The sequence below is a fragment of the Sesamum indicum genome, linkage group LG5 (assembly GCF_026168435.1).
Source record: "Sesamum indicum cultivar Baizhima isolate 11 linkage group LG5, ASM2616843v1, whole genome shotgun sequence".
NCBI classification, from domain to species: Eukaryota; Viridiplantae; Streptophyta; class Magnoliopsida; order Lamiales; family Pedaliaceae; genus Sesamum; species Sesamum indicum.
This window is the reverse complement of record NC_142661.1, coordinates 19975105-19994227: the sequence shown is the minus strand read 5'-3', so window position 1 is coordinate 19994227 and position 19123 is coordinate 19975105. Positions and strand designations below refer to the sequence as shown.

The window sequence follows — 19123 nt, the reverse complement described above, 5'->3', positions numbered from 1 at the left end:
CTAAATGGTCGATAGATTAAATCACATTATAAAAACCCCAAAATGTACCGCAGTAATTCTTCCAAAGTTCCAACTTTGTGGAAAAGGCCTCTGACATTTATCCAAATGATTATTAAAACTTCCCTTTACAAACTTTTTATATTTTTTTTCAGTTTTCACCCCAACTTTCATGGAAGATTAATTTGGTCCAATGTGACAGTGGGAAGGAAGTCCCTTTTCACTTTCTGAAATCAGCCAATAGGACAGTGTAGCTGGTAGCCTCTATGGTAGTAAATACAAGTTAGGTGCATTGTTATTAGTGAGAAATTTGTTGAGAGAGGGAGGGTAAAAAGAGAAACACAAAGCATGCAAAAGAAGCCAAAGCCAGATGGCTGCTTTAAACCACCACTTGTCACCTCTAATCCCACATACATATGCTGAATTGTAACTGATCTCTGCTTTTTAAACACACACACAAACACACACTTGACAAATCAAAGAACAAATGCAGTGACTGCGAAGAAAAATATTCCAGAAACAGATAGGCCTTTTTTGGGAAAGAGTTTGAGGTAAATTTCTTGTATACTTAAAGAACAAGTTCTTGAGCTTTATTATTTTAAAGCATCTGTATTAGCTTCTGATTCCCATTAATTAGTGGTGTTATAAATGTTCTTTTTTTTAGGGGAAAAATATAAAAAAGAAAAGAAGAAAAAGAATGTGGTGTATTGGGAGGTGATGTTGTTTGAACAGGAAATTGGAGGTTATATATAGTTAATAATGAACATTTTGTATAATTTAAGTTAAAGGTGACAGAATGCTGCTGGCGTTTCAGGGAGTCATTTGTGTATTTTCCCTTTGTTTTGAAGGGTTTTGGATGTAGGGTTTTTGTTTTGAAGTAATCTAGAGTTATAGCATGGTTTTTCTTATTGATTATACAAATTTCTTGCTATATTTTTCTTCTTTTTTCTCAGTTTTTTAGTTATTATTTTTGTTGATCCTGCTAATGCAAATAATGGGTTCAAAATAGGTGTCCATTTGGGAACAAGAAATGAGGATTCAAGCAGCAAGAGAGCGATTTTGGCATCTATTTAGGAAGGCAAAGCCATTCTTGTGTGTAGTTTTTCTGCAGGCAGGGGTGGCCGGCATGGATATCATTTCTAAAGCTGCAATGAACCAGGGCATGAGCACCTATGTGCTCGTTGTCTACCGCCATGCCATAGCCACCATTTTCATATCCCCGTTTGCCTTTGCTTTTGACAAGTCGAATCTCGTTTCCTTCCTATTACTTTCATGCATATTTGTGTGTGTATTGGTTGCATGAGTGTCTGTGCTTGTGCAGTTTGGATAATTTATTTTAAATTGATGGACGTCTTCACTTCCACTTTACATAGACATCGTTGATATCGATTTTTGTATAACTAGTGTGTATTTGTTAAGTGGATCAGAAGATGAAATACGTACCAATTTGGAATAATACAGGGTTGGAACTGTTTTTGTGTGCTTTTGACATTCACTAAAGTCCAGTACTAGTGAATTTATCAATATTTTTGCCACAGGAAAATTAGGCCAAGGATGAATTTTTCTATATTTTGGAAGATTTTGCTTCTCAGCCTGTTGGAGTAAGTTCCATATATGTAACTAAATTCACGTCTATGAAAATTGTGTCAGATTATAGTAGTTAGTTTACTATGAACTTTGAGTTTTCCCAACTATTAACAGGCCAATTATAGACCAAAATTTCTACTTCTTGGGGATGAAACACACCACTGCAACGTTTACAGCTGCTATGGCAAACGTTCTTCCCGCCATCACGTTCCTCATGGCATGCTTCTTCAGGTGAAGAATTAAAGTTGTTTCTTTTTTCAGTTTGTCTCGACTCTTGACGTCCGCTGGGGTTACATCTTTGGACTAAGGAGCTATACATTTACTGCATGATGATATCTATATATATGAATTCGGAGACATAATAATTTGCTAAAAAATTGCTGAGTACACTGTCTTAGGCTCGAGAAGGTGAAGTTAAAGAGCACTCACAGCCAAGCCAAGATAGTCGGAACATTGGCTACGGTTGCTGGAGCGATGATCATGACCCTAGTACGAGGCCCGGATATTCCTCTGCCGTGGACAAAAGAAGGAAGCAAGCATGGAAATCACCAAGGTGAAATAGATCTTCAGCATTCAATTAAGGGTGCTGTCATGATCATCATCGGATGCTTCAGCTGGGCTTGCTTCATGATCTTGCAGGTAGAAAAAGATTATCAAGGTTTCTATACACAAGATAGGATAATTGGTTCATAACGAAAACTGTAACCATTTTTTGTGTGCATGACTAGGTAATCACGTTACAAACGTATCCTGCTGAGCTCTCTCTGACTGCTTGGATATGCCTGATGGGAACGGTGGAAGGAGCGATAGTCGCGTTAATAATGGAGAAGGGAAATGCAACAGCATGGTCCCTGAAATGGGATATTAGGTTCTTTGCAGCTGCTTACAGTGTAAGACAATTACATGCAAAAGAATAACTTAGTTTCTGAATATTTACGTCAGACAACACTGTATTAGCTCGAATCTTTTATTTTAAATTTAGAGTTAAGTCTTATATTGCACTTTATATATACACGTCAGGTTTATAAAACCCTCCTTTATACATTTATAGTTTTATACATAGGCTTGTATATGTAAAGTGGGACACAATATAAAAAGCCAAATATCCAGATTGAGACTTTATAGCTCGACAATATCTGATTTGAACTAAGATAACGTTAAATTAGTTTCAACACGTGTAAGTGTCGAGCACGACAACTAAATTATCCTCAATCGGAGCATCTACCTGCCGACAATTCTAGTTTGTCAACTTTCTTGCCTGCACAATACACATCATGAAGTTATTTGTCGATAACAAAACGACAATGGCAAGAAAGGATCATCTATAGTAACTCAGTTAGTATATTACATTTGCATCAAGTTTCTTTTTTGCAGGGCATAAATTGGTTTGTCTATAAACATACTAATCCAAGTATCTTATCATTGATCTTGCAGGGGATATTCTGTTCAGGGATTGCCTATTATGTCCAAGGAGTAGTAATGAAAGAAAGAGGCCCCGTTTTTGTGACTGCATTTAGCCCACTAAGCATGATCCTTGTTGCTATTCTCAGTTCCTTCATTTTGGCTGAGAAGTTGTACCTAGGAAGGTAACTACTCAAATCAAATCCTCACTGTGCTTTTCTACACATAGCTCTATATATATATATCAACACGAAATTACAACTACCCTACATTTATGAAGGGTGATCGGAGCTATGGTCATAATTGTGGGCTTATACTTCGTTGTATGGGGTAAAAGGAAAGACTACAAGCCCCCTTCAGCTGGAGAACAAGAACCACCAGTTAATCAAAGCGGAAACATCGATGAACAAAGCAACGCACGGTCGGATTTGGAGATTGTTGCCGCTAATGCCTCTGGCTCGGGAGCAGTTAACGGACGGGTGTAATAAATTTGTCCGAATCACCTTATGTAAGCCAAAAACCCAGTGAGACCTCTTAATAAGAGAAAAGTATCTTGTGGTGAAATGCTATATCAAGAGTCTATCTTGCCTTCACAAGCTCTCTTTACTACTCTGGAAATTATGGTCTGAAAGGGGATAACTAGATGATGGGCCGAACCCAGATTCATTACTAGCTATTCTTTGATGGCATACTGGATCTGGGCCCGGTTTCTGTTGGACTCTCAACCCATGCCAAGAAATTGAGTGCAGTTGCACGTTGGTTCCATACAATAGAGGTTGTTCACATTTTCTTATCCATTTTACACATTTGATCTTATAAGCTGGCAAATTGTAAGATTTGAGAGCAAAAATGCTATAACATCTTATACTATATGGCTAAATGTGGTATAATTTTTTATTTTATAAAATTAAAAAAGCTATAATTTTTTATTTAATGAGACCAAATATAGTAAGTTGGTAGTTAAGCTCGTAGATTATGGCACCAAAATGCAAAGTGGAATCAAAAGTAAAATTGTGGCAAGAGATTGAGTGGTGCATACTGTTGATTTCTTGATATTTATGAGGTGATAGAGAAGCACCGCCAGGATAGCATAAAGGCCACCCGGCAACTACGACAGCTATTAGTCAATTTTCTGTTTATGGACATATGTGGGTGGCAGTGCCCTATTCTTGACTCTTCACAAACAAAGGCGGTGTTAGGTTTGGATGGAACAGTAATCACACACATAAATATTAAATATATATACACATATAGATACAGAGGGAGAGGAGATAGATAGGGGGATGGTTTTTAGCTTTTAGGTAAGTGGTTGAAAAAAGGGCGAGGTGGGGGTGGGGGTGGGGGTGTGGGGATGATAGACTGGTGCCCGGTGGTGGGTGGTGGTAGTGGGGTTAACTGCGCATACACCGAAGCGCATGCTAAGATCATTCACCCCTCACCTCATCCTAGTCATGATCACCATCATCCATCCACCCACCCAACCGCTGCCCAATCTCTTTTACTACTGCTGCTGCTACAAACTAATTCAATTCAATGCCTCTCTCTATTACCTCTCTAACTCATCATTCCAACCACCTCCCAACCCCCACCACCACCCACCCCTCCTTCCAGCTATCCTGCGCTTCTTGACCGTAGCCACCCACTAGCCCATCCTCCCTCCCACTAGAAACCAACGCCCACTCCCTTTATCGTCTTGTTTCTTCCGATCTTCTTATCCCATGTACTGCTAATTCATTGCTCTTCCAACTCGTTTTCTGGTCGGTTACATATTCTTGGCTAACGTGCGCCACCTCGACGGAAAGCTTACAGCAACCGGAGTCCTCTTCTGTTCTTCTAATGCAACAGCCTGATCTCGTCCTCTGAGAGAAAAGATTGTATCTTTTTGACCAAGATTGCGACTTTTTCAGTAACATCACCTCCACCACCGATCCTCTGACCTCGGGCGCGATCAATCTTGAATCTCTTGTCGCCCCAGGTTAAATTGTGCAGCTCCCTTAATCGTTACCACATGTCATCCGCCACAACCGCCGTATCCGCCGCCGACGCAGTAACGGTGGCCGACACGGTTGAAAAGGCCCCACGGAGATTTCCGCCGCCGTGTTGGACCCAGGAAGAGACCTTAGCTCTGATCGAGGCCTACCGCGAGCGGTGGTATGCCCTCCGCCGGGGCTACCTCCGCACGGCGGACTGGGACGCGGTAGCTGCCGCCGTAACTAGTCGCTGTCCCGGAGCATCCCCTGCGAAGACCTCCGCGCAGTGCCGCCACAAGATGGAGAAGCTCCGCCAACGCTACCGGGCCGAGAAGCAGCGTTCTCTCTCCTTCCCTTATCCCGCCGGACGCTACTTCTCATCATGGTTTTTCTTCGAGAATATGGAAGCCATGGAGAACGGAACCGCCCCTCCGACGTCGGCCCAGAAGTCCGAGAATTCAGATGATGGATCTCGCTTGAAATCATTTCTGGATCAGAACATATTAAAATTGAAGCTCAAGGCAACGAACAACGACGGCTCGGGAGCGGATTTAGGCTTCGATAATGGTGTCAAAGGAAAGAGATTCAATTCTGGGACTAAGATGCCGAGCCAGTACTCCCCGTTCTTGGATATGGAAGTTGTTGAAAAAGAAGAAGATGTTATGCCTGAAGATGAGGGTCTTGTAAATTACGGAAGGAGAAAGGCGATGAATGCAACTCCACAGCCTCCCCCGAAATCTAAATCTAAAAGACCAAACAAAATGTTCAACAACTTGGATGTAAGCGGGGCATTTCATCAAACAAGAGGCGGGCTTCATCAAGAAATGCTTCCCCCAGGATTAAGGATGAAGAAACTCGGAAAGTTGGATCAAAACATAGAGTCTGACAACAATAGGATCAACAACACAACCGAAGAATTCTGGGTAAAAGTCTCCAACAATAACAACAACAATAATCAAAACTCGGGGCCTCCAAGTTTCAGAACCAAGTACTGGGCAAGCATAGAACCAAGCGCGAATTCAAGAAAGAGAGAAAGGGACGCATTAGAGGAGATAGTGGCGTCGATCAAAGTGCTGGGCGAAGGGTTCGTGAAAATGGAGAAAGCGAAGATGGAAATGGCCCGAGAAATGGAGGCGATGCGAATGGAAATGGAGATGAAGCGGAACGAAATGCTGCTTGAATCACAAAAGCAGATCGTAGACGCATTTCTAAAGGGATTGTTTGAGCTGAAGAAGAGCAAGAAAGTAAAAACAACAACAGATTCGGCAACAGAAGACCCTTAATTACTTGGGGAAATTGATATTTTCTTGATATCTGCTCTACTGCAATTTTTTTTTTTTTTCTCGGGATATGTTTATATATTTAATTTGTGCTTACAATTATTAGTTGGTATAACAGTAGTATTGAGTAGTAAGATGCTCTTTGAAGTTGCTCCGGATTTTATTTGAAAGGTGATGGTAGGGGAGCTGAGAAGATGGAGTGAAATTAGGGCAGAGCGTTGCGCAGCTCTTTGAATGTGAAAATTTAGAGCCGCTGTGCTAATTGTAATAAAGTAAACAGGCAGAAGAATTTGATAAAACCATTTTCTCATGATCTGGTGATCATGATAAACTCTCCTCACACTTCTCTGTACTGTTCATTTGTCGCTTCAAATTTCCAATATGACATCCAACTGGGCTTCAATTCCTTGGTTAATGACAAGAAATATACATTTTCTTCCCCTCTCTTCTCTTGGGCAAATAAATAAATAAAAGCCTAAGAATTTAAATGCCTAATATAGTTGGGAATGAGAAGAGTGAAAAGACAGGCCTGTGGTCTGAAAATCTTGATTCACCTCTAAAATAGCACATCTGTTTGAGCCCTTGGCCTCTCCAAAGAATCCTGTCACACCTATCAACAACAAACCTTGTCATTCTTGCTCAACAAAGTAGACACATAATTAGCCTATGCTGTTAATCCTATTCAGGCTAATCAGTCCAAGTAAACGGGCCCTAAGTGTACTGACCAAGCAGGAGTCCGACGCTTGTCTTTGGGAGTTGAGGCTTGGACGACGTAGTAGTCTGAATTGGTGATGTACTTGTATGTTGGAGCAAAATATATCTCCCCTTCTTCCCACCCTTCCAACACTCCCCCATCCTTTTGTTCTATCCTCAACTGCCATTACCATAATATGTTTATCAATCCAAGTTGTTGTGTTGTAGTCTCCATCAATTAGTTGAAGAGACAAAATCATATATACAGCCTTGTACCTGATCTTTCTCAAGAAGTGCTTGCCAATCACGCCTTTCTACTAAGTCAAACGTATCGCAGGAAATAGGCGCTAGTCGGTAATTCAAGTCTCCAAGCCAAATTATGTTGCTGTATTGAGATCAAGCATGGAGGGTATGTTATATTGAGCATGTTGAAGTTGAGAAGCATTGAAATATTTGGCTGTGACTCGACAACTTACTCATGATCCAAAATGTTGTAAGGTGGGATTGGTTTCCCTGAGATTCTACACAAATGGGAGAATCTCGTTCGCTTAAGGATTTCCATGACGTCTGAATTTCTTCTAATTGCATTGCCCTCTTTTTCTCCGGATGTCAGGTGACTGCAGACGAAGCAGAATGACGATTGGTGTAATTTCATGCTGATGGATATTGATCCCTGTTGTTTGACAAAGGAATACATAATGACAAGGAGTAAGTATATGTTATAAGAAAATGATTAATCAATAAATAGTTTGAAGTCAGTAGAAATACCTTGTTTCCGAGGTATCCCATGATGCCTCTTCCGACGCATGAAACCTTCAAACTGCTGATATGCTGATTCAAGTCCTCACGAACCCACACGCACAAGAACAGCCCTACCATCTGCTTACAGGCAGCCAAACAGTACTTATGTTGCACTGTACTAGGACAGTTTCCCCTGTCCTTAGCAGGACTAGGTGAACCTTCTTCTCTGGAACACGAGTAGGACCTCTCTTGGAAATCCATGTGTTCAAGAAGCTCATCATCTAATGAAATTGAACCTGAAAAGCTCCCACTTCGTTCAATATTTGGTTGTTGTTGATCGTTTGGCCATAGGGATTGTTTGGAGACAGAATTAAAGTTTGAGTCATCATTTAGAGCTCTGCGGATCAAGGAAAGCCACTTCTCAGCCGGGCCACAGTCCTCAGGGCCGAGCACGTTGCCAGCATTTAAAGGTACAATCTCCTGAAACCTGATTTGCAAGCCAATCAAACTAATCAGTTCATGCATAGAAGTATGGCTTATATAGCTCCAATAAGCTTATAAGAAAATTCATTCTTGTACCTCTTAATTTCATTGTAAATTTGATTGAAAACGTGCATAAGACTTTGATTTTTGTATGAAAATGGCTCGGCGGGAGAACATACCCAAGCACATAAATCTCGGCTGGTTCTTTAGTCTTTAAACAGTCATTTAGGTCCAGACCGTCGTGTGGGTACTTGCCTCCGACGTTCCATGTTCCAACAAACATCCTACAAAGGAAAACAACTAATCGATATCAATACTCTATTTTTGGATATCATTTGACAGTTTTCTAACATCTAAACGAGAAAACGGAAAAAGATAATTACTAGCTACCTGAGGTTGAGGCTGCCGGAGACCGGAGGTGCACGCTGGTCAGATCCTGGCCGTCTTTCATCCATCAACCACTCTTCTGATAGCAGAACCAGATCCAGACTTAATTAGAGATTAACAACAAAGTTAAGCAAGAACTCAAATCAATTAAAACTATTACCCTACTCATCCCAATTCCCTATTTACATAGCAATAATGCTCTACTCATGATCGTGTCTAATTTATTTATAAAAAAAGAAGGAAAATGTCTGGCGGGACGGCAAGTACCTGATAGTTCTTCCGGAACAACGACGCGGTAGCCATCGTTTGAGCAACTCTTGCGTCTCCTTTGCGAGGAAGCTGAGTTCAAGCAGCAGTTCAGTTACTTACTTTAAATGATGAAATAAAAATAAAGAAGAACAGACAGAAAATTTGAAATCTACGTTTTGTATTATCATCCGACTCCGAGTAAAATTCATCGCTCCCACCACTCCTTATATTCAACCATTTCCTGACCACCACTTTCGGCCACGATGACTGCGCAATTGCCGCAAAATCTCGACATTAGAATTCTCAAAACAATCGGAAAATTAAAAATATCATATAGTTGAAGTTTGTTCTTTGTTTTTTACCTTAAGAATTTTTCCTTCTTCTCTCATTGATGATTTGTTTCGGGTTTGGTTCGGAGAAATCAGAACAAATGGGGCTCCTGGTTTTGAGCATCTAATAAGACGAGAAGAGTTGAAAGATGTCAAGAACTGAATTATTTAAAGTTTTGTGGTATAAACAATTGATATGTGGAGTGTTCAACCTTGAATTAAAAAGAACCCATTTGCAGGGGAAGTGGAGACAACATCCAACAGGAAGAATTCAAATGAAAACTTCTATGGAGAATGCCACATGCAGTTATATGTACAGACACACACACAGACACGTAGACTTATAGACTTACATGAATGAAACAATCGTTTTTGCTTAGCCTCTGTCAGCTCTCGCTCATTCCTGTTCAAAAGGGTCCTCTGTTTCAGACAGATGGGCAAGATTTTAGCTCTGCTTAATTGGTTGGTTAAGTGTAGAGAAGAGTAGGCAGAAGGAGGGGGATTGCGGTGGAGATTTCCTCGGCGAAACAAAAAGCGGCGATTTATACACACAGCAGAAAGGAGAGGACATTCAAGTACAAAGAGAGATGATTGAGGGTGTTATTTGTGGTCACTGTCATTAGGAAAAAGTGTTATTAGGAGTGACTTTTCAAGAACTACGTGTGTAGGCATAATTGGTGTCATGGATACAGTATTTCTCCCACTATGTATCTCTCCTTTTTTTCTCTTGTAGGTTAGTCGACAAAATTTCATGGCATTTATTGGGGAACAAATGGATTAGTATTTACTATTACAGGTACTATGTTCATTCAAATATGTTTGATTTTAATGCCAAAAATTGGGGAAAAAAAAAGGCTTAACTTATTATAGCTATAATTGGTGTATAATTAAAAAAATAATTAATTATATAATTAATATTACATTTGTTTTATGATTGATTTGTGATTTAACTAAATATGATTTTAAATAAAAAATTTATTTTTCTGGCAATTTATTTTTTGAGAAGATGGAGAAAGGTGTAGACGGGCCCATATGCATTAACCAGTGTATAATTCAGGATTAATTACAATCTTTTGGTAGGAATTTATATAATTACTAATTTGGAAAAAGTTGAAATATCTGTAGAGATCAATAAAAATGAAAAAAGAAAGATGAAAATGGAATAGGATAGACACAGATGTCATGTGGATGGAATTGTTTTCTTTGAGGCAACACAGAATGATGGGGGTGGGGGATTAACCAGCCATCAACTACTGGGTCAACTAGCAAGATAAGACACTTGTCGCTGCAATTCCTGTCTTCAACATTATTTTTTTACCAGAAAGTGGTTAGGAGGAGGGGTGGAAATGAGCAAAGCAAATCAAGAATATCTCAAAATACTTTAAAATAAGCTAAGTATTATTCGATGGATCACGCTACCAGACGTGGCAAACTTGGAGTGTTTTCAAGTTTACACAAGGATGATAAATTCAACACCTTAACCAGTGAATTAGCACTCAGTTATCTTTAAATAACTAATTACTTGAGCCAGATACTAATGCACAAGTGTCATTTGTTGTCTCATTCATCCGAGCAAGGTTGTTTTTACCCCAAGAATTGAAACACAAGCACCATTTTCAATTTTCTATACATATAATAAAGAAGCAAACTGAGACTTGGTGCGATGGTATTTTGCCATCTTGGATCTGAATCTTACATCCTAGAATTGAAATAATCCTCGTAGTATAGATGTGGCAACCTTTGAGAATTTTAAGGGTCATTGTACTCATCTGTCTGTAACAGACACATGGTAGTTCAGGACTAACTGTTTACTTATTCTGGAGCTAGATGGGCCTATTAGAAAATGGGATGAAGCAGTAGTTCAGCTACAAAGTTTTTTCTTGATCTGTCCCAATAAAAACGAAACAACAGAACTACTGCCTAAATTGAAAGTACGATTCTAGAACTGCATGAGCCTAAACACGTATCGGACCCATGCAAGGCCGACAATGAGTCCACCAGTGAAGCTAGCTTTGGACACTTCATAAGCTACTAGGTCCACAGCTTTACTATTCTGCATAAAACGGTCCTTTGACCGTAAATGAACTACTTTAATTTAATCTTTTAGGTTGTTACTTGAAAACTTTACAATTTGTGAAGGAAAAATTTTAGTAGTGCTTTAGGTTGATGTGAATACAAAAAACGAGGGGATGATGATTCATTTATGAACTTCAGTCCCATTATTCTCATACTTGGCAGTGGTGGGAAAGTGAGCTCAAGTAGAAAAAAAGAATAGGAAGGAGGGAGAGCTTTCTGTAAAAGAAGACAGAGTAGAGAATAGATAACGGCAACACATGTTAATTGGAGGTCTAACACTACCAGAATAACCGTCTCTTCTTGAACTCAAGAATCTAATTGTAATAAAAATTGGTTACTCATCTGAGCATACAAAATCTTAAAATGTGACCAGTCCATTCAAGAAAAATAGCACAAAAGATATCTGGAGGGCAGCCGATTAGATGATCCCAATTTTGTTTGCAACATCCAGAGCATCGTAATCAGGCGTCAATCTCACATAAGCCTTCTTGGTGCCATCAGGCCTGAGAAAAATGTGAACATGAGATTCAACAGTAGGCAGGAAAGGCAATGTCTATAGGAGCAGGTACTCCAAACAATCCCATAACAAATGGAAATAGATATATGCAGCAGGATGGAAGAAATATAGTTGCTTTTGTCCCCTTCACAAACGGATGCATGCAGCATTCGATATTTAGAAATTGATTTTTTATATTAAATAATAAATATAGTTGCAACTGGTTAGACCAGTTAATTAGTACTCAACTGAACTAAATCCGGCCCAATTAAACAAAGGGATTAAAAGTAGTCAAACCCAAGACCAATCAACCGAAAGTAAATTTTGAAACCAGGAGCAGAGAAGACACAAGGAAAAAATATAGATGCGCATTTAATGGCCTCCTCCAAACTACAGCAATTGGAACCATGATTCCGCATTGAGGGTTATTCATCAAAGTCTTGCTATAAAGAAAATTGCTCCTAGAAACAGTTATTCCAGAAATTATATTATGATTCTATCAGTTCAGTAATCAAGGTATCAACATTTCAGATCCATTTCAACACACAAAATAGTGGCAAAACTCAGAGATAACTACCAAGCAGTCAAACCAGTGTTTTTATATACTAGGCAGCCAGCCAGAAAGTAAAATTTCCATACCTGATAAGAGTGTTAACCTTCTTGGTCTGAATGTCGTACATTTTCTTGACAGCATCCTTGATCTTCTTCTTATCAGCACGGATGTCAACAATGAAGACTAGGGTGTTGTTGTCTTCAATTTTCTTCATCGCCGATTCTGTGGTCAGAGGATACTTGAGAATCTGGTAATGGTCAAGCTTGTTGCGAGGAGGTGCACTAATCCGAGGGTACTTGGGATTTCTATCCTTCTTCAATGTCCTTGGTCGATGAAAAGTAACTTTAGTGCGGATCTTCTTAGACTTCTTCTTAAAGGTTGTTCCACCTGATTTTACAGCCTTAGCAGTCTTCAAGGCCTGCGCCTTTGGGTCTGACTTCTTAGCTGGATCAGCTGCACATATATATAAAGAAACAAAACTAAGCAACAAATGGAAAGGTTTACATGATTTATGAGAGAATGATGTTTCAGTACAAAAGGCAGGTAACCAAGATCTCTGTTTATATTGTCACATATGATTTTACAATTTAGCTGCTAAAGAATCCTAAGAGGGTCCCTATGAAAACTTACTGCTGTCACAGGGCATCAATTGTAATATCAATCCAGATTCCAGTAATAAACTATAAACTGAGAAGTAGATCATTCAACAATCAAAAAGATAAGTCAACCAAAAATGTGACATATTACACAAGACTAGGGAAAGACACTTGTATATATGTTAAAACTGATCCCGGGCTGTGAGTGTCGTGGCATTGCACCACAACAAGCATCAAACATGACCAAGTTAAGGTAAGGCCAACAAAATATTCTGAAACATCAAATTAACATCATTGCAAGAACTACAAATGTTTCGATTTTCACCAAATTCTTATTGGCTTCAACAATTTCCTATGGCGGCATTGTTACGCATCAAATCTAAGCATTTCATTCTAAAGCCACAGAGGTACCAATTGTAAAACACATGCCACGCCAAACCAAATTACGTTGGTAACTAAAGTTGCAACAGAAATCACAACTTTAACCAAAAGAGAAGTAACAGCTCCGTCCAATTAAACTGGGTAGAGAACTGAAATTTATGTGATTAAACATCTCCTAAATGGTAAATATTGGAGTGCAGATAGTACTGAATTTACAAAACATATTATCGCTGGATTAAATGCCTACCTTTAGCTGGAGCCATCTCGAACTGAAGCAACCCTACGCCCTAATGAAATCTCACCTGCAAATTTAACCAACTGATTAGCCTAAGATTAAAAAATCTGAACGATGTCCGCATACAATGAAGAAAAACAGGCGGAAAACAAACGAGAAAGGCAGAGGGTAGGAGAAACCTGAAGAGCGAAGTGCCGTTCTAGGGTTTTGGAGGCGAGCAGGGTTGGGGGTTCTTATAGATGGACTGTCAAGTAGAGAATTAGGGGTACTGACTTGGGCTCGGCCTTGGCCAGCCCAGTTCATTAAACCAGCCCAAATCGACAAATGGATGGGCCGAATTTAAGCCATTCACGTTGGATTTGAACTCGATCAGCTCTACAAATGAATCAAAAATGTATATTATCAATATGTGAAGTGTTCCAAATTTAGTCCAATTTGTTAGTTTCCGTCAGTCCAACGTTTTAAATGATATTTATAAAAAACATACGAATAAGGTGTGCTATAAATTACTGATATACTATATAATTGAAGAAGGGTATATTAGTGTCTCAACTATTTTGGTATGTTAATTTTAATATTTAATTTATTTATTAACTTCCCATCTCCCAATACCTTTTGATAGTTACTTCTTTTTCTTTATGCATTTTTATGACATAATCTTTTCATAAATTTAACATTCATATTATTTTATATATTATTTACACACACATAGAGCGTGCCACAAATTTTAATTTATACTATATATTAAGGAAGAATACTTTTTTGGTGTCTCTCTTATTTTTTATCTGTTTTTTTTATTCCACCCATTAACTTTCAAAATTAAATTTTAAATAATAATTTATTTTTTGTTAATATTTTCTTTTTCTTATTTCAAATATCCTCTTTCAAAATTATTTATTTTTTATCATGATCATTTTCATATTATTATTTTTATCTAGATAGATATCTAAAATAATTGTAATGAAACTAGTCTCATGTCATGCATGTTGTTTTGTCTGAGAGTTGGGGCAAAAGATGACACGCTTTTCTGGCATGAAAGAAGTGTTTCACTGGGAATGGTACATCGGCGGGCAAGTTCCATTTTCATGGACAGCCAGCCCCAAACTCTTGAGTATTAACATGCAAAATATCATAGAAATAATATATTATTATTACAAAAATATGAGTGGAGATTTGAGTGAAGATGTTTGGGTGGGCGATTGATCGCGGTTGATGTGGTAGTGTAGAATAGGAGCAGCCAAAACGGCAAAACGAGGTCGGGCCCAACATCCTAAATTTGGGTACAAGTACAAATCCATAATAGGCCACATCGCCCACTCAATAATGCAAAATTCAAGCAGCGTAAAAGGAAAAGTGCAAGTCCTGGTCTTCCTTGTATGTGTGTGTGTGATTTTTTTTTTTTTTTTTTGGGGGGGGGGGGTAAATTATATATATATTTATACTTTGGGTTAAAATTGATTTTGATTCATAATTTTTACAAATTGTTATGATTCTGGTCTATTTGGTCCCTTTTTCTTAATAATTTAAAATTCAATTCTGAAGCTGAGGTTAAAATTATGAATAATTTATAAAGATTAGAAACTAAAATCTGGACTCAACCAAAATCGATTTTGAGTCGGAGGCCGAAAGTTGCGTTCTTTCTTGCTTTGGTTGTTAAGGGAAAAACATGATTGGTTGGGGGAGGAGGTGAGGGCGGAGACGCCAAGGCAATTTCACAAGAGCATGGGCTTTACGGGCCCATTAAGAATCTAAAATGGCCCACAATATGGATATTTTTAGTAATTATATTTTAAATTTAAAGTCATATTAAGGAAATAAAAAATATAGTTTTCTGAATTTAAAATTCATGAATCCCAAGCTGATTTAAATTGTTTTTTGGGCGGCTGGTCGAAAGCAGGTGGGAAATCCAATTGGGCTTGAGATGGGCCCAATGTGGTGAGGCCCACTGCACCACGTGAAGTTGCAATTACAACAGACGAGGTCTGCTTAACAAAATCTACTCTAATCCCCTCTCAACCAATCACGTATCATCTCCCACGTGGGGCTACTGTCCCCCGCCACCTCATGACATCACCTGATCACTACCCACGCCTTATTACTTTTACGCAGCTGTCTTTAAAATAATATAATGCTTTGCGTTGGGCGCTCTTTAAGTTTAATCTACTTCTTTCTTCCACTCTCCATTAACCCTAGCTACCTAGGCAGCTCTCTCCGGTTACCCTCTCTACTCTTCCCACAGTTTCAATTAATAACGTCCCGTCGGCGTAGACAAGCAGCAGAATCATGGGATCGGATTCTTCTGCAAAGTACATCCACATGGTAATTAATTCATTTATAGGCAGGGTCTGTTTGGCTGTCTGAAATTATATATGATCTCTGATTTTAATATTGTTTTTTATGTTTTATTTTTAATTATATAGGTTCAACACCTGATCGAAGAGTGCATAGTATTCAACATGAGCAAAGAGGAATGCATGGAAGCTCTCTCGAAACATGCAAATATTCAGCCTGTTATTACTTCCACAGGTACTCTCATCTCCCCTCCTGCTCCTTTTTTCTTTTTTTTAACGATTCTTACCTGAGTCGGGTTTCGTCCAATTACAAGCGATTGGTCATCTTCTTTTTAAAACAAACGTTGATCACACAATAAGTGCATTACAACTGTGTGTCGTGTAATTAATTATATGGTCAAACTCGTATAATTACATGTAGAATTGATCAGATGTTGGGACCATGCAAATGGAATTTTTATTTAATTGAAGAATAAAAAACGTGTTGAATATTTGGTGATTGTGGTAGTTTGGGTCTTATATATTGACTGATGATGATGATGAATAATAGTGTGGAAGGAATTGGAGAAAGAGAACAAGGAGTTCTTTGAGGCGTACAGGAAGAGAAGAGAGGAAAGATCAGCATCATCAACATCTGGATCAACGTCGGCGACGACCCAAAGACAAGGGATCGACGAAATATTAGTGTTGGCTGCAGCAGCGTCTAGTAGTTCTAGGACGAATGATGATGATGATGATGAATGAGAATGATATAGGGAGGGAGGGGAGGGTGGGTAGGCAGGGGTTATTTGTTTTGGTTTTTGCATGTTTGATTGATTGGGACAATTAGGAGTAGGAGGATGTAATAGGTAGCTAGCTAGGTACAAGGGGTTTTGTTTTGGACACTACTTTTTTAATTAATCGATGCGGCTTCTCTTCCCCTTCCCTTCACTTGTATGTTAATATATGTACAATTATTTGACATTTATTTCATTAATTAATCATAAAATATGATCTAATATTTCATTTTCTTAAAAAAATAATATATTACACACGTCAATATATAAATGGGAATAAATTTTGGAGTGGTACACGCGTCATTGATGGTAGTTTTTTAGATTATAAATGGTATATAAAATTTTGTTGGCGTGCATATGTTTACCTCTTGTCTTCGTTTATAGTGTGTTAGGTCCTACTTTGCATGGGCTGTGCTTTCTGATTTGATATTCTTTTGTTTTGTTTTGGGAACTATAATTCGGCTGAGTGTGAAATAAATGAAGTGTGGGAGGGGACCTTTTATGAAAGTGCTGTGCATGGCCTGTTTCGGGCTTGTTGAGGCTCGTGAGTTTAGCCTTTTTTCTGTCGTTGTAGGTGACTCGGAAATTAATGCAAAAGAGAGGGTCCGATTCCAAGAATTTTATTGTACCTCAGGTTTGATGGAATCAGATTAATTATAAAGTAAATCACTTGTTACGTGATTGATCATTTTTTTAAATAATACATAAATCATAGTACGAATGTATTGAATTTATTATATAATTAATTCAGATCAAATCAAATTCGGTATACGTTAGAATTTTTCAAACTATATGGTAGCGGTTTGGATATAAGAAAACATTAAGAAATTTGTACAAAAATATTAAAACATTTGAGTGACAAAATTGGAGTCGTTTTGAAGCTGAACTGAATCTATTGTACGAGAGGTGCAACAAATTTTGACATGTACACCTCATTTAGTGTTAACGGGGTGTACGCAAAATTTATGCTTTTCTTTGGCTAAGAGATTAAAAATAAAACTTAGACGTTTTTTAAAGTAATAATTATAAATAGAAAAATAATTGATGTGTAAATATTTGGTAAAAGTAATTAATATATTATCAGCTCATTTGTGAAATTACTTGACTATCCTATTAGGTGGGGAGACTTTAGCTATTATTGGGATATTGTATTTTCGAAATATACGACTAACTAGGGCAAAATAGTTATAAAAAAACATGGTCATATTTACAAGAATGGGTTAAGCTGTAGTAAGGATCTTCTCATTAGTTTATAACTTTTGCGGTGCATTTGGTGAAATTATTGACTTTAAATCCCTAATAACAAATTCATTAGATTTATTTGGATAATTTTAAGGATAAATTGTAATTATCTTTCCTGGTATTTGGTATATTTATATAAATATCTTCTCATTATTTGAAAAATTATAAATATCCCCCTCAAATAAAAATTAATTATGTAACTTCTAAACAGTGAAGTGGATATTACTATTTTACTCTTATATTTGAAAAAATATAAAAAAAAATTTAAGCGTAGATAAAATAAATAATTTAGAGAGAGTATTAGTTTACAAAATTATTTTTAAAAAAATTATAATATATATAATTGTAATTATAATTTATAATCTGAAATGACATTTTGGTCAATTCACCATAAAAAAATGACGGAAACATAACGGAATTGGCTTGTTGTTAAACGGACGTAAAATAAGGGGTATTTGTAATTTTTCAAACAATAAAAAGATATTTATAATTACGTCAAATCTCAAAGGAGGTGATTGTAATTTACCCTAATTTAAACTGAAAAAGATTTAAATCCTTTAACTATAAATCTGAACTAGATTTTGCTTAATTTGGGTTTCAAAATTATTTCAATATGATATTATTTGAAATCATTTTTCTTAAATTCGAATTAAAAAATCCATCAATTCAGATGTCGTCTTAGCTTAATTAATAAAATCATAAGCAAAAGTTAGATATTCCAACATTTTCATTTATTTCAATTTAAGAAGAAAAAACTTAAATAAAAATATTGCAAATAGCCCTTTTAAATGCATAAAGTATGGAATTGGACTTTGACATATCTCTTTCCTACATATCAGCCCATTCCTATAAGCCCAATAAAAATCCAGTCAGCGCTACAAGGATCATACCCTACCGCACCATTAAGCCCTCACCGTTGCGCCCAACCCATATACGCCCAAAAAATACTCAATCAGATTAATTGAGTACCCAATTTTATTTTAAAAATAACAAAGAAGTAAAAATATTTATAATTATTTAACGATTGCTATTAAAATAAATAAATAATCTTATTAAGTTGAACCACAATCGACACGTTAATGAAATTCGAACCATAACCTTATATTTATAGAACCTTAAAATTTCAACTTGTTAATACGTATTGGCTAAGATTATAAAAGATAGGAGGGAAAATATCTATTATGAAACCAAAAGAAATATGTACAATTATTATTTTATGGTAATTACAATTGCCCTCCTTGGATTTTGGTTTGCAAATAGCCCCCATTATTTAAAAAATTACAAATATCATGCTCAATTAAAAAATAATTATATAGTCCCTAAACGCGGGTGAGATATAAATTACTATTTACTCTTGTTG

The 19123-nt window shown here is 37.4% G+C and overlaps 5 protein-coding genes across 5 annotated transcripts; 3 read left to right on the top strand and 2 right to left on the bottom strand.

Moving 5' to 3' along the window:
* The first annotated feature begins 404 nt into the window (after positions 1 to 404).
* Positions 405 to 3581, top strand: LOC105161443 (WAT1-related protein At2g37460). Its single transcript, XM_088880473.1, has 8 exons — positions 405 to 548; positions 1007 to 1239; positions 1536 to 1598; positions 1699 to 1815; positions 1983 to 2223; positions 2313 to 2474; positions 3019 to 3170; positions 3266 to 3581. Exons 2-8 carry the CDS (start codon positions 1028 to 1030, stop codon positions 3468 to 3470), a joined length of 1152 nt encoding a protein of 383 aa, XP_088736599.1. The 5' UTR covers positions 405 to 548; positions 1007 to 1027; the 3' UTR covers positions 3471 to 3581.
* Positions 3582 to 4193: 612 nt separating this feature from the next.
* On the bottom strand, positions 4194 to 9826 carry LOC105161440 (type I inositol polyphosphate 5-phosphatase 8). Its single transcript, XM_011079132.3, has 11 exons — positions 9471 to 9826; positions 9151 to 9241; positions 8962 to 9055; positions 8807 to 8878; positions 8543 to 8618; positions 8332 to 8436; positions 7697 to 8156; positions 7405 to 7601; positions 7205 to 7313; positions 6961 to 7109; positions 4194 to 6845 (listed from the first exon to the last, which is right to left on the bottom strand). The coding sequence occupies exons 2-11, from the start codon at positions 9175 to 9177 to the stop codon at positions 6719 to 6721; spliced, it is 1416 nt and encodes a 471-aa protein (XP_011077434.2). The 5' UTR covers positions 9178 to 9241; positions 9471 to 9826; the 3' UTR covers positions 4194 to 6718.
* Positions 4994 to 6369, top strand: LOC105161442 (uncharacterized). Its single transcript, XM_020693884.2, has one exon. It carries the CDS (start codon positions 4994 to 4996, stop codon positions 6236 to 6238), a length of 1245 nt encoding a protein of 414 aa, XP_020549543.2. The 3' UTR covers positions 6239 to 6369.
* Positions 9827 to 11427: 1601 nt separating the features above from the next.
* Positions 11428 to 13728, bottom strand: LOC105161439 (large ribosomal subunit protein uL23). The gene is made up of 4 exons (XM_011079131.3): positions 13634 to 13728; positions 13467 to 13521; positions 12329 to 12695; positions 11428 to 11696 (listed from the first exon to the last, which is right to left on the bottom strand). Exons 2-4 carry the CDS (start codon positions 13480 to 13482, stop codon positions 11612 to 11614), a joined length of 468 nt encoding a protein of 155 aa, XP_011077433.1. The 5' UTR covers positions 13483 to 13521; positions 13634 to 13728; the 3' UTR covers positions 11428 to 11611.
* A 1846-nt stretch (positions 13729 to 15574) lies between these two features.
* On the top strand, positions 15575 to 16669 carry LOC105161438 (uncharacterized). The gene is made up of 3 exons (XM_011079130.3): positions 15575 to 15773; positions 15875 to 15980; positions 16296 to 16669. Exons 1-3 carry the CDS (start codon positions 15738 to 15740, stop codon positions 16487 to 16489), a joined length of 336 nt encoding a protein of 111 aa, XP_011077432.1. The 5' UTR covers positions 15575 to 15737; the 3' UTR covers positions 16490 to 16669.
* The last annotated feature ends 2454 nt before the right edge of the window (positions 16670 to 19123 follow it).

What these genes read in the sequence shown, in the direction of transcription:
- LOC105161442 (XM_020693884.2), top strand. Translation starts at nt 4,994, where the DNA reads ATGTCATCCGCCACAACCGCCGTATCCGCCGCCGACGCAGTAACGGTG.
- LOC105161440 (XM_011079132.3), bottom strand. Translation starts at nt 9,177, where the DNA reads ATGAGAGAAGAAGGAAAAATTCTTAAG. An exon ending in TACAACATTTTGGATCATGA is followed by an intron (nt 7,314 to 7,404) that starts GTAAGTTGTCGA and finishes ATCTCAATACAG; the next exon opens with CAACATAATTTGGCTTGGAG. An exon ending in CACTTCTTGAGAAAGATCAG is followed by an intron (nt 7,110 to 7,204) that starts GTACAAGGCTGT and finishes TGGTAATGGCAG; the next exon opens with TTGAGGATAGAACAAAAGGA.
- LOC105161438 (XM_011079130.3), top strand. Translation starts at nt 15,738, where the DNA reads ATGGGATCGGATTCTTCTGCAAAGTACATCCACATG. An exon ending in CTGCAAAGTACATCCACATG is followed by an intron (nt 15,774 to 15,874) that starts GTAATTAATTCA and finishes TTAATTATATAG; the next exon opens with GTTCAACACCTGATCGAAGA. An exon ending in GCCTGTTATTACTTCCACAG is followed by an intron (nt 15,981 to 16,295) that starts GTACTCTCATCT and finishes GATGAATAATAG; the next exon opens with TGTGGAAGGAATTGGAGAAA.
- LOC105161443 (XM_088880473.1), top strand. Translation starts at nt 1,028, where the DNA reads ATGAGGATTCAAGCAGCAAGAGAGCGATTTTGGCATCTATTTAGGAAG. An exon ending in TTTGCCTTTGCTTTTGACAA is followed by an intron (nt 1,240 to 1,535) that starts GTCGAATCTCGT and finishes TTTTTGCCACAG; the next exon opens with GAAAATTAGGCCAAGGATGA. An exon ending in CTCATGGCATGCTTCTTCAG is followed by an intron (nt 1,816 to 1,982) that starts GTGAAGAATTAA and finishes ACACTGTCTTAG; the next exon opens with GCTCGAGAAGGTGAAGTTAA.
- LOC105161439 (XM_011079131.3), bottom strand. An exon ending in AAGGTTAACACTCTTATCAG is followed by an intron (nt 11,697 to 12,328) that starts GTATGGAAATTT and finishes CATTTTTCTCAG; the next exon opens with GCCTGATGGCACCAAGAAGG.